At 41.0% G+C, this 13,661-nt stretch overlaps 1 protein-coding gene across 1 annotated transcript in view; it reads right to left on the bottom strand.

The window, feature by feature from the left end:
* Positions 1–10,625: 10,625 nt before the first annotated feature.
* The window catches only part of DGKH (diacylglycerol kinase eta), a 167,159-nt gene continuing 164,123 nt past the window's right edge, over positions 10,626–13,661 (bottom strand). The window contains 2 exon segments of the mRNA XM_084767935.1: positions 10,626–13,403; positions 13,405–13,473. Of these exon segments, the coding sequence (XP_084624061.1) occupies positions 13,257–13,403; positions 13,405–13,473 (216 nt within the window). The 3' untranslated portion in view covers positions 10,626–13,256.

Here is a 13,661-nt window from a genome sequence, read left to right as displayed (position 1 = left end):
TATAGAGAGGAATTGGTTGTCTTTGCTGTGTTCCCATGGATGTGGTGATGGTTAATCTTGGGTATGACTTTGGCACATCTGGAAAGAGGAAATCTCAGCTGAAGAATTACCCAGTCCTGTTGGCCTGTGGGCATACCGGTGAGATGCTTTCTTGATTGCTAATTGATGTAGGAGGGTCCAACCCACTATGGGGAAGCACCGTTCCCAGGCAGGTGGGCTTTGGCTGTGTAAGTAGCTGAAACACAAGCCAGTGAGTGAGCAGCTTTCCTCCATGGTTCCTGCCTCTGACATCTTCAGTGTGGATTGCGACCTGGGTGTGGATGACATCATCTCTTCTCCGAGTTGGTTTAGACCAATTTTGTATCACAGCATCAGAAAGCAAACTCGAACAGGTACCAAGCAGTTGCCAGCCAGGTTTGACCCCTCTGCCTCTTAGGAAATGTTTTTTTTTGTTGTTGTTTTTTTAATGACATATGATACCTTTAGATATCATAGTGTTTTTCTCAATTTCACGTATCTCATTTGTAAGCCCACTTTACAATGACAATAACATCCATATTTTAAACAGTTCTTCCATCCAACTTTCTGCCCTCTGGTTTGACTCCACTCTGGACCACCCTATAGCCCATACACTAAACCATGAATCTTCCATTCTGCTAACGATTCCTCATGGGCACAGTCTCTCAACTGCCATCTGAATGAGGGGAACATAGGATCCTAGTGGAAAGTGCATTTTTTGGCTTACTGGCCACACATGGAGTTCTTCCAGTCTCTCAGCTTCAAACACTGCTCTGCAGTTCCGGGTGTGAGGCTCTACAAACACCATCTCTGCCTTGCCTCCTTCTGCCCACAGGAGCCTGTAAGAGACTGGGCAGCAGGAGAAAGGATGCTTGTCGGCCACGCTGTTGTCGCCAGAATCCTAACAGTGCGGGTTCTCATTCAGGCTGATGCAATAGGCTCCATTTTCTGATTTCTTCCTCCTTTACTGTCAGGACAATCTCTCCTGGGTCTAACTCTGTGGGACTCACTTTCTGTGTTCACAAAAGTCTTTTAGGACAACTTCATCCTCTCTTCTGACTTTGGCTCACAAGAGGCTGGCCATCAGATCTGTTTCCTTTCAGTAACTCTAACACTACATTTGATATCGACAGTGACGCAGACTTCTGAGCTCATCTTTCTCCTTCATCTACAGCCAAGCTTCAAGTCCAGACTGTAACAATGAAGTATTCTTCACTGTTCCTTCCTGTCTATTCCATTAAAACTGCCGTCAGCATCCTCTGACTGCTCTGCCCTCGGCCCTTTCCGATTTCATTCTCTCCACTATTCTGTGCAGGGCTAAATGCTGACTATTCATTTCCATGCCCACATACCCTCGTCCATCTTGAGCTTCTCCCTGCAGGTCACACTACACCATCTTCCCCACTGTGCCATTTCGCTTTCTTTGTAAGAATATTTGTCTCTGCGTGTACAGACAGCAGTGCCCATGGACAATGTGTGAGTGTAGAGGCCAGAAGAGAGTACCTACCCACTTATTCTCCCATCACTCTGCAGCTACTTCTTTGAGTCACGCACCGTGAACTGGGGTCACATTTTCTCAGCTCCAACGGATGCCAGCAAGCCAATCCTCCTGTCTCTGCCTTCCTCGGCGGTGGGATTAGAGGTATGGGCAGATGCTCAGACCTGTTAGATGGGTGCTGGGACTTGAAACCCAGCCTCCCTGATTGCGAGGCAAGCGCTGAGCCATCTCTCCAGCCCCAACACTGGGAACTTCAAGTATTTTATAGTACACTTCAAGGGCTTATTTCTGTAGGGGTAAACCAAACTGTGCTTTTAACATTAATAACTCTGCCACATGGAATATTTATTATCCATCGATTAAAAAAAAACCCACAATGGTATGCATATTGATTTGGATGTATCTTGGAAGGAAGTTGCATACAGTCATGAACTATATATTTGCACTAATAAAACATACTTGAAATAATACATTTTGAAACAGAGATAGCTAAACAGTTGCTTGGAGTTGAGAAGTGGGCGAAGAAGGCCCAACAGAAATAGTTGTGTTCATAAATGAGAAATGAGAAGAGCCTTGTTGTGGCTCAACCACTGAGCAACTTGACTGGATGAGTTCCAGTGTCCTGGTTCTGACGCCATCTGGACTGTTGTTGGTTTTCAAGGTGTGTATGGGGGGGGGGCGTGGTTAAAGGTCCAAATGACTACTTTGTATTTTTCTTATCATCATCTCAGTGACTTCCCTCCAGAAAGAGCTCAGACCTCACACCTTCAAATGCAGTCTTTTTATTTGAGAAGGTCAACCTGAAGGCAGTGCCCTTTGGGAAAGACGTCTCTCATCATCATGTACATCAACCATTAATCTCAGCAAAGTACAAAAATACACACATCAGTGACTTCCTTACAATAAATACAGAGTCATGCATCCCACAATAGAAGGCACCGAAACTGGTCACTTAGTAGTCATAAAAATTATTAGCTACATTAACAAAGCCACCCAAATTGTCTGTACAAGGAAATGTAACAATATATTCCAAAGGTGAAAACACATTAAAACATCTTTAAAATAGTATGCAATAAATATCTCAATTGTCATATAGATTTTAAAAATTATGCCATTGTAAACAGCATGTAAACAAACAAAACTCACGTCTTATCATTATTAAAAGTAATTAGAGCCAAAGTTGTAACCTCTGCTCTGTCAGGTACATTTCAATGGCAAGTGTGCTAAGCTGGTAAAAGTTTCACTCTTTTCTGTAGCAAACAGAGCCCACTGTGTAATAAATAGGCAGACTTTGTCTGCATCTTTCAGATACAAGTATTTAGTTTCAAAACAGACTACCAAAATGTAGTAAATTTTAGCTATAAATATGGCAAGGCTAAATCAAAACTATCTTTTGCAATATAAGAGGAGAAGGAACTGCGCTGTTAGGATTTTACCATGGGGATAACAGGAGGGAAGGAAGTTCTGATTGAGCAGTGAAATGTATGTGTGGGTAGAACGAACAGTGCCCCGTTTTCCTTGTCCCCTTCACAAAGCTGAACTAAGCATAAAAGCTTTCAAGTTGCGACCTTTTCTTTCTTTCTTTCTTTCTTTCTTTCTTTCTTTCTTTTTTTTTTTTTGCAAAGGGACACAGAAATGGTTGGTATTTGATATGATGGGAAATAGTGATTTCAAAATATCTTATTGAAATGTGAAAATACAAACTAACAAAGCCCCCCCCCACCCCACCCCAACCTTACTGACAGCAAAGAGAAAGACAGTTTATTTCTTCATTCTCATAAAAGAAACCTAAAGCCTAGCCTACCCATCAATAAATATTCACAAGTCAGTATCATAACTCAAATGCTTGCTGTGTTTCATGTACATATCAGAGCCATGTGGCATACAAATACTAGTGTATTACTATCTGCTGAGCTAAGGATGCTACTGCTAAATGCATTACTCCCTACTACTCTCCATTAAGAGTATCTAAGGTGGTAACATGACCTTCACACAGAGCTTTCTGATCTCCATCCTCTCCTGCACGGTTACAATGTAGCCTCGTGTACTTTGCTAGAAATTGTCATCAATTTCTGCCTTACCAAAATAAACTTGAGGTTTACCTCTGCTCTATAAACCAGACACCTGAGTTCAGCACGGCCCCTCTAGGAGCAGAAGCAGCATAGGACAGGATTAGGGAGGCACACCCTTGATCAGCAATGGCCAGAACCACGGCTGACGTGAAAATTAAACGAGATTGCTTCTTGATGACTCAGATTTGGTTGGTTTTGGAAGGTGGTGGGGTGGAAGGAGACTTGACCAAAGAGAGACAGGGTTTCTGTGTAGCCTTGGCTGTCCTGGACTCACTTGGTAGACCAGGCTGGCCTTGAACTCACAGCGATCCACCTGCCTCTGCCTTCCTGAGTGCTGGGATTACAGGTGTGCACCATCGTGCTGGGCTGCTTTCCTAATTTCTTAGATAGACTTTAGAAAGAATAATTTGAGAACAAATTTAAACTCTTATCAGACAAGAGTCCTGTCTTATTTTTACCTGTATCCTTGGCATCTAAGTGAATGCGAAGGTTACAGCAGGTAGGAACAGTTCACCAGGAGGCTAGAAACAGCACCCGGCCTTTATTATTTAATTGACTAGTGATAATTCAAGAAAATTAACTTAAGAGGAGTTCTGTACTAACTTTTACCATTATTTGGGGACATGGTAGAATGGCTTCAGGGACTCATAGGGAAAGCAGGCCCATGGGCAACAGCAATGTTTAGTGTCTATGTTTTATAAGGGTGATGACAGTCACAGATCTTCCTATATTTGCAATACAATAATCATTAACAGCAAATGGCTCCAAAGCATACAACTTTCATCTGTGTCATCTTGGGTAAATACTGCTTAAAAATTTCACACTTGTTATTATTTTTTATTCTTTTCCAAGTCTCATAATCAATAAACATTTGTCCAGGAAGCAGTGAGTGTGTAGAACAGAAAGGCAAGCGTATGACTTAGAAGCAAGGTTTTGGCAGGAATGTTGAAATTTATGTCTCGCTTCCAGAAACAGGAACTCACATCAGGCAAATATTCCTGATGTAAAGAAATGTGGTCATCAAATGATGATCCTTGGCAAAGCAATTGCTTTGGCCTGCTGACATTCTGTTTGTCTACACAGAGGCCAGGTGTCCTTGCAAACACAAGACCTTCAAGGTGTTCTGAGTTTTTAATTTGTGACAGTATAAAAACATAATTCAAAAACACTTGTCAAGGTCCTATTATGTGCTAGCTAGACTCTGGGACTACAAAAATAGAGAAATTTAATGGCAGGGTTGTGTGCGTGTTGTGCATGTGCTTGCTTATAACTGGATATGATATTAACAGGAAAACTTTGACTACACACGAAGCATAGGTGAAATACTGGCCTGAAAGTTGTCACTGAGATGGACTACACCACTGCCACCACCAACAAAAACATGCAGCAGGAAGGCTGAAGCGAAAGCATGACAAGCTGGAGGGCGCCCAACAGCGCTTCACAGACCATTGAGTTTGCACAGTTCCTTGGATGAGCTGACCCGTGGCATGTCGTCATGCCAAGGGACTACACCCCACCCTGGAGCCGTTCTACATTCCTGGGTTAGAAAGGTTAACAGGAGGGCAGAGGATGCCTAGAGGGTGGCAGGGCAGGCGGCACTGGAGCCACTCTGCTCCCTTGCACTGTGCTCAATCAGCCATTCTGGAGGCAGAGTTCTGGAGACGCTGACTCGGGCTGCTGAGGGACAGGAGAGCCTACTCAGTGGCCTTCAGCCAATTTGTCTCTGTACTCTGGGAAGAGAGAATGAAAATAGGAAATTGAGTTGCAGAAGAATGAGCAAAAGGACAGGAAAGAAAACCGGGGGAGACTGAGCCGAGGCCCTGGAATTAGTTCTTCACGGCAACCAAGGAGACCCAGAACTCAAGAGGCCACCTGAACTGTTGAGATGGTTTTTAAAAAGGGGGGGGGGGGGAAGGCTGGGTGTGGTGGCACACACTAAGCCCAGCACTGGGGAGGCGGAGGCAGGTGGATTTCTGTGGACTGGTCTACAGAGTGAGTCCAGGACAGCTAAGGATACACAGCAAAACCCTATATAGAACAACTATTAAAAAAAAAAAAAAGCAAAAACCTGAAAAAAACCAACAACCAACAAGCCAAACAAAAATTTACCTGTATAATTCAAAACTTGAATTAGGATGAAGCATTTGTTTTGTTCCGTATTCTAGATTGTAGGTTTCTCATCAGAAAAACGTAATTTACATAATGCCATAAGCACAGTGTTATCTTCCTGCAGGCTTTTCAAGTAAAAGTTGAGGGAACGAAAGAACGAACTATGGGTACCAAGACTTTTCTCATTTGCATACCAGGCACTGGTGTCACCCAGCCGACACCTGGAACAGGACAAACGCTGCAGTCACAGTTACAATAGGGTCATCTCTATGGCAAGTCACTGTGAAAACAATTCCCAGCAAAGCCATTTAGAGATCTGCCTTCAGGAGAGTTAGGTGGCCACTGTCATGATAGGCAGTTAACAGCAACATGCTACAGGGAGGCTGTGGTAAAGGATTACAAGCTGGGGATGTCTTGAGCTACATAGTGAGATCGGGGTCAGCCTCGACTATGACCGTGTAGTAAGACCATCTCAAAAATACAAATAAACTCAGTACAAACAAGAACCATGCAGATGAATTCCAATTTGGTCTTTTTCCTTATGTCATATGGTGTTTACCTTCTGAGAATTCCAATATGGGGGGCAGGGGGAGCTGCCACAGGAGCCCTGGGTTATCAAGCTGTGTTATAATAATGGCCAGATTTGATAGGGAACCCCTCAGCGAAGAAGTCAGCCAGCACGGCTTCTTCACTGACTAAAAATCAAAGGAAGAACCAGCTAGTGGCGAGATCAAGATGTGAAAACAGGCTCACACTTCTTGAAGTGCGGTTACAGTCTGATTCCTAAGGGATTCCCCTTCAGCGGTCCTGATGTGGCCATACTCAGGACAGCATCTGCTTGCTTCTTTATGGGATGTTTTTGGCAGTGCTCTACGCAGTGGAGTTCTAGCCCAAGCCAGAGAGGAGGGAGCCATGCTCTAGATCCAAGGGGCCGGCTTTTGGAAGGTGCGTAAGTATCAAAAAGTAATCCCCCAGGGGAAAGCCACAGGAAACCCTGCTGCTCCCCTTCTAAGCAACTGAGGTGTCTCTTCTTCGGGCAATTACTCTAAGATGTGAGGGCCTTGGCTGAAAACTACATTCATCTCAATGAAAATAGCCATTTAACATGAACACAGAGAACAGGAAACTTACACGGACGAGTATTTCAGGGGTGCGCCTAGCCGAAATGAAACATACACAGACTACAAGGTCCATGGCCTATCTGGGCAGATGCTAGTCATTTAACCTCACTTCCATCTCTTTTTCTTCCTAGCACTGTAATGCTGGGACAGTCGCAGATTTTCACGCCTGCAGTACAAGTACTGTACCACTCCAGCCCCTTGCCCTGCACTTTATTCCTAAATGGAAGGTCAAGGGTTACCAAATTAGATATAAGTTTTTCATGTTATAACTGGGATGCCTTTCTTTATGCCTAAAATGTCACTGGCAAAAAAGAAAAAAAAAAGGTAAATTTAGGTAGGACTCCCACTGGTATCTGTCCTGTCTTACAGGAGGAAAACTATTGGTTGCTTGTAACTACTAGTGTTGGGTAACTTTTAGAACTGGGAACCCAGGGCACCAAAATATGTTAGTTGTACAAAAAAACCCCAACAAGCCAGTGACAAGGTGGAAGGAACTGGCTAAGCCTCACCGGATCCAAGAGGTCAGTTCTATGTCAAGACTACAAATGGAAAACCAAGTGTCGTCTCAAGTAAAGGGAAACGTACCACAGCTAACACATTTCAAGGCTCAGCTAATTCATGAAAAATTGTCTTTGGTGTTCATTGTAAGGATGAGGCCGCCTTTATTGTGTCTTTTAAAGTAACCATCCAAGCCCCAGCCAACTAGTTCTGCCTGTGTCCACTGCCAAGCTGAGAAAGCACAGACACCTCTGCCCCATGAGTAAACATTTTCAGGAGCTGTTCTAAATGCCTAGGAAGTTAGCTCATGCCAATTTCATCCTTAACTGACCTGTACATTTCTGCAGTAAAATGGGCTCCCGGAGAGTTAATTAGCTAACTTCTAGGGAGGACTTCAGACTGGAGCAGTGGAGCACCCACACGTCATACATTGCCCAAGTGCTCCGCCCTTCTATAATACGAAGTGAAAGATGTGTCTTCAAACTCTTTGTTCCTGGGCCTTGCCAAACTGCCCCAGGTTCCTGTAAGATCTATGCTTCTAACATATCCTCATTTTTTTCTATCCTCAATAAATCCATCTATATAAGCCATTAAAAGAAAACTAATTCTTAATCTCCTGATAGGTTCATTTAAAATCCATCTGCTGCTTACATCATAAAACAGAAGAGAAACAGTTCGATTTAGGGATTAAGGTGATTTCTTTGCTTTACAATGTTCAGTAGGACTTTGTTCCTTCCTTGGAAACAAGTGATTTTATTCTGCGTGGTATGCTGTGCAATTGCATCGTAAATGGTTTGGATTGTAAACTTGAGTCAAGAATCCATCCAAATGGAAACAGTAAAATTAGTTCTGGTTACTCGATAGAAGTAAGCAAATGGTTATCCAGCGTGGGCTCCATTTGCAGTGTAGCACAAAACCAGGAAACAGGTTTCAAACACAGACTCTGGAACCAAGCACTACACGTGAGAGGTATGAGAGCTCCAGGGGGCGTTCCAGATTCAATGCCACACCGGCCAGTGCAAACACAGATGTGTCCCTAGCACAGAAATAAGAAACCCACTGCAAGAAAAGAGTTGCAGATTGAAGAGATAGCATATTGGGAAAAAGAGCATAACAGAACTGTTGATTACACTATTCATTTGAGTGCTTTCTTTCTGCATTGTGCCTTTTTAGATATAAAAATCACTTTGTAGAAAAGTTCCTATGACTGGTAACTCTAACTCGGTTACCTAAAACAGGAAAGAAAATTGTTTTGTTTTGGGAGTTTTGGGTTTGGTGTTTTTTGTTGTTGTTGTTTGGTTTTTGTTTTTGTTTTTTTTAGTCTTTTTTCTTTTTTAGAAGGAAAACACTGGGCATCTGTTTGACAGAAATGAGCATTTCAAGTATATAAGTCAACTATTAACAGAGCTATTACACTTCAGGCAACAGCAGTAAAAAACGAAAGGAGCTAGGATATGTATTCTGTATAAAGAGTACATTTCACAACATAATAAATAAGGGTGCTGATTTATACAACCAGTTCTGGTAACACTGCCTTCGACGGACAACGCTGACGTCAGCACTGTCCCACACAGAGAAAAATCAAGATACAGTTCTTGCCCCTAAAGCCACAAAATATACAAAGCTTTTGTATCTGTTTGTTATTAAATATTTTATCTGCCAAAAGTCTTGCAAACTCAAGTACATCTTCGCAAGTTTGAAATACCAGCATGGTAATTCTTTTGGTATAAAAAGGTAAGAAAAATTGTAATATGAAAATTAATAACACCAGTAAAAGGAGAAAGCTACTGTACAAATAGAGATTTAAACATACATGTGACTTTTATCTCACGTAAAGAAACAAGTCAATGTGATTTACTTGAAGGTTTGAAAATAATTTTCATATTTGCCAGTTCTAGATAAATATATTACTCCAATGTATTACTTATCTTCAGTATACAATATATAACTTACAAAACTGTGTGTGCTATGATATCCAAACCTTTCACTGAGCTAGCTACCAGCTGTCAGCACTGAGGGTAACCTGCAGCTGCGGATGCAGTTAGTACTAAGAATACAGAAGTAGAAATGGCTAAGCTCTATGAACAACAGTGCAATCAAATAGTAAGGGTCACAAAACGTATTCTCCTTCCTTGTTTGCTTATATATTTAACTGCACTATGCTACTTTGATAGCATCAGTTGAGTATGACATGTCTTTCTTTTAATGCATTTTATAAGTAACCTTGTGTTCTGATGGGTTTAATGAACTTTACTCTTGAAATGTAGATAGTAGGGAATATCCGGGCTATTTACACAGTCTTACACACGGGTAACTTGTAGCTAAAAGGAAATATTTTTACGAGGATTTTTAAATAATTTTTAAACTGTGGCTTGCTTTTTACTTTCCAACTAAAACTTGGAAGTCCAAAAAACAATAAGGAGTATATTAAATAATGTAAATATAATATCTTAAATTACATAAAAGGAAGTACATTGTTCACCTATAATATATAATGTGGAAGTCTATCTTAAGCATTGTTATTGAGTTAATGCAGTTTTGGTTACTCTGTTTAAGTTCTTTACCTGAAAAATCACAGAGAGAACGATACAAAAAGCTAGGTACAGTCCAGCTGTCTTTAGCTCTCTGTTCTCCGTATCAACAACCCTTTACATATTTTCTTCTAACATAAACATCTCTAACCAAAACCTGGGAGAATAATAATAATAATAATAATAATAATAATAAAAATAACATTTTGCTTATTTAAAAAAAACCAATTACCACCCTCCAAAGGTTCTAGCTGCTTCTTTGTGAAGGACTCCTATTGCTAAGATACCATCATCATTACCAAGGTGACAAAGACTGTGACACAAAAGTCAACTGAAGAATGCCACAGCAGAAACAAGGGAGAGGAAGGCTCGCTACCCTTGGGGTGAGACAACAAGAGGAGGGGAGAGCGGTCTTCACATCCACGCAACGTGGAAGCACCAGCAAAGCCATCCCAAGCCACGAGTCCCCTTTGAGGATGCTTCATTTCTAATTCCTCTTTTTCCACCTGTATTGGGGAGAGTTAGAAAACTGGCATCTTTTTTTTTTTAACTAACCCCAAACCCTGTCTAATCAACCTACGGATGCGACCACTGAGGTAGGGAGCCAAGAGAGGCTCCAGATGTCAGCATTGAAAAAGGAATTGATTTTTACAGCTAAATTCAAATTGACATCCCTAAAGAATTTATCCTTGAAAAATGAAAGTTCACTTTGTACTCTAGCCCAGGGCAGGTGCAAATGATCTACTTTAGAAGTGATGGATAGAGGGATTGCCTATGATTTTTAAGTTCATGCAAAATAACACACAAAGTCAAAAAAATAGTAAGATCTTATATATCAATGAAGCTAGGAAGTCATATTTGGGCACTTTATATCAAAACATAAAAAAAAATAAATAAATAGGGGACAGATTGCTGGCAACAAATCACTGGAAAAAGATCTCATTACAGAATTAATTTGAATTTGGAGGCCATGAACATACTGTTTTTCAGGAACTATTTTTAAGGGTTATGAACCATGTGAAAATCAGGATAAGTTAGTTAAGACAAAGAGATCCAAACATGTCTGATTTCAGGGTCCAAATGGCACGTTCACTTTTCTTGTAATCGTTCTCTTTTCTTTTTTCGTATGTACACCTAATGCTTCATTTAATGTGTGAGCATGAAATAATCTGGAGGAGAGGAGAGCAAGCTACATCGGGTGTCCACGTGAGCATCACACGATACTAACAGGGATAGCACTCTGCTGCTAGGCAGGTGTCAGCACTCACTGCAGCCCAGCCCAGACTCATAAAGGCATGGGATACAGAGAAAACGTTCCTCACGCAAACTGTCATCTGAAAGCGACAGTCTCAAAACCATTCTATTTAATTCAAGTTTCCGTGAGTCAGGATGCTACAGGATGTATAAAAGGTATTAGCAGGAACTGAAAAGATTAACAAACAAGGGGAAAAAAAAAGCCAATCATTGTGTACCCTCAGGGCAGCGGCCATCAGGATGTCTTTATCTGTTGGCAAAGGTGTACTTGGGAGAAAGTGAAAACCCAATAATGATTTTTATTTAATACACTCTTTATACTAGAGTCTCTCCTCACCCTCATCCCTTCTCCTGAATACTGATCTGGGGAGGGCTCTGGGATAACCTGGTTACATCTGAGATGCTGGCAAGGTGCCCCCCAGGGGGTATACAGAAGGAACTCAGAGGCATGAAGCTTAACATTAAAATCACTAGGCTATTGGCTTATCATCAGCTCAAAAGCCTTGATAGAAACATCTTTGGAAAGTTTGCATTGTGCACAACTTAGGTAAAATATACACACAGACATACTTAGATGGTCAGAGTTTGTTGGTTGGTTCCTTTATTTTTGTGCTGCCATGGTGGAGGCAAGGCCCTGTCTGTCCTAGGCAAGCACTCTGCCACTGAACTCCAGGCCAGGCCTGATGTTTATTTTTAAGGTATGTAGATTTTGTTATTTTCTTTTTCTTTTTTATATGAGTAAATACCCAAGTTAGAAGTAAAAATAAAACACCAAATATTTGGCAAGTGGTTGTCTAGAAATAGTATGTCAGCAAGTACAAACATGCAAGTAAAGGGATATGGCGTGTGTGTGTACACATGTATGGCTGTGTTTATCTACTGCGCAAAACCATCTGCATTGGGTCAGCAACCTGTTTGTTTCTCTTATATATAGAGAACTTCCAAATATTACAACTGATTTTTGACATATAGTGACCAGAAAACACTTACAAAGAATATTTTTTTAGCTTTTTTGACAATGTATACCTTTTGCTTTCAATTACTTGATAATTCTACTGAGGAACACTGACATATAGTGGTTTAGAAAAAAAAATATCTTCCTGACAGACTATCAAAATATATGTAAGACAATATTATAAAAAGCCCTTAAGAAACAAATTAATTTTTTCCATTGGGGAGTTCTTGTCAATAATCACATCAGATAACTGGTCCAGATAACTCAGGGTACAAATCTCAGCTGAGATCTTGGAAAACTCCTAGATGCCAACAGTCTTACAAATTCAAGTAGAAACTCAAAATGGTTATTAAATTGAAATGAAAAAAAAAAATAGGGACAAAATGTGGGATTTCAATTTGGAAAATTGCAGTAAGTTTTGTCAGACAACAGAACAGGTAAGCTTATGAAAGTGCCCAATAATTTTCTTTATGCACACACCTAAGGTTTGGGATAGGCAATTAATTTGGTTTGCATAAACTATCATTTGATGATCATGGCACAGATGAACATTCACACAGTCTTGGGTGTGGATTATTTACCCAAAAGTCCACACTGAAGAAAAGTGCCCTTAACCAACCAAAAAGTGCTTGGGTAGTTGGGTGGTAATAAATTAAATTTCATTATAAAAGACATTAAAGCTATTGAAATATTACAATAATATATATGACATGCAAGAAAAAGAAAGACAAATCAGGCAGGAACATCGTGCACTAAATTTGCATCATTCATAGTATGTGATGGGTTGGTCTCACCATATTCTTTGACCAGTGGATACTGGAAACTTAGGGTGAAAAACTCAAAATACAATTCCTATTTTATCTCCTAACTAGTGGTTTCTAGGAAGGAATCACAGCCTTCACTGAAGACGCCTGAGACCTTTTAGCTGCACACTGTAAACACAGCTGCAGGTGCACATAAGACTCTCCTGTCAGCCCAGATCTAAGGAGAACCCTGACAGGCAAGCAATCCCACCTGTTAGAGACAAGGCGAACAATTCTAATTTGTCTTTCACTACTGTGAGCATTTTCTAGTATGTCAGGTTTGCACATTGAGAAAATGGTTTTGTGGAATGGTTTTGGGTGTTTTGTTTGTTTGTTTGTTTTTTGGCACGAAAATTATGTTCTAATACCTTACAAAACTTTCACCCACAGCAAAACATCAATCCAGAGATGTGCTCCAGAGGCGCCTATCCACGCACTGAGTCACGAGAACAGCCGGAGGCTTCCCAGAACTCTGTATTGTGGCTGAGGACTTCTCTTCCCAGAGAGAGCAGCAGTGTGAGCACACCTCAGAGAAGGTTGGGAGGGTTCCTGTCAAGCTCTTTAATTCCCTGGAGAATTCGCTTCATATGACCCACTTTCGGAATCCCCAGGTCCTAAAAAAAAAAAAAAAAAAAAAAGGAGAGAGAGAAAGGAAAATTTTTCATTAAAAAAAAAGTTAGAAAGAAAAACAAAAATAATCAGGAGGGAGGGAGGGAGGGAGGGAGGGAGGGGAGAGAGAGAGAGAGAGAGAGAGAGAGAGAGAGAGAGAGAGAGAGAGAAAAGTTTACCAATAAGGAGAACT

Source organism: Acomys minous (assembly GCF_964271855.1).
Source record: "Acomys minous genome assembly, chromosome: 18".
Lineage (NCBI taxonomy): Eukaryota > Metazoa > Chordata > Mammalia > Rodentia > Muridae > Acomys > Acomys minous.
Note: the sequence above shows the minus strand (reverse complement) of the source record. Positions and strands in the feature narration are given on the sequence as shown.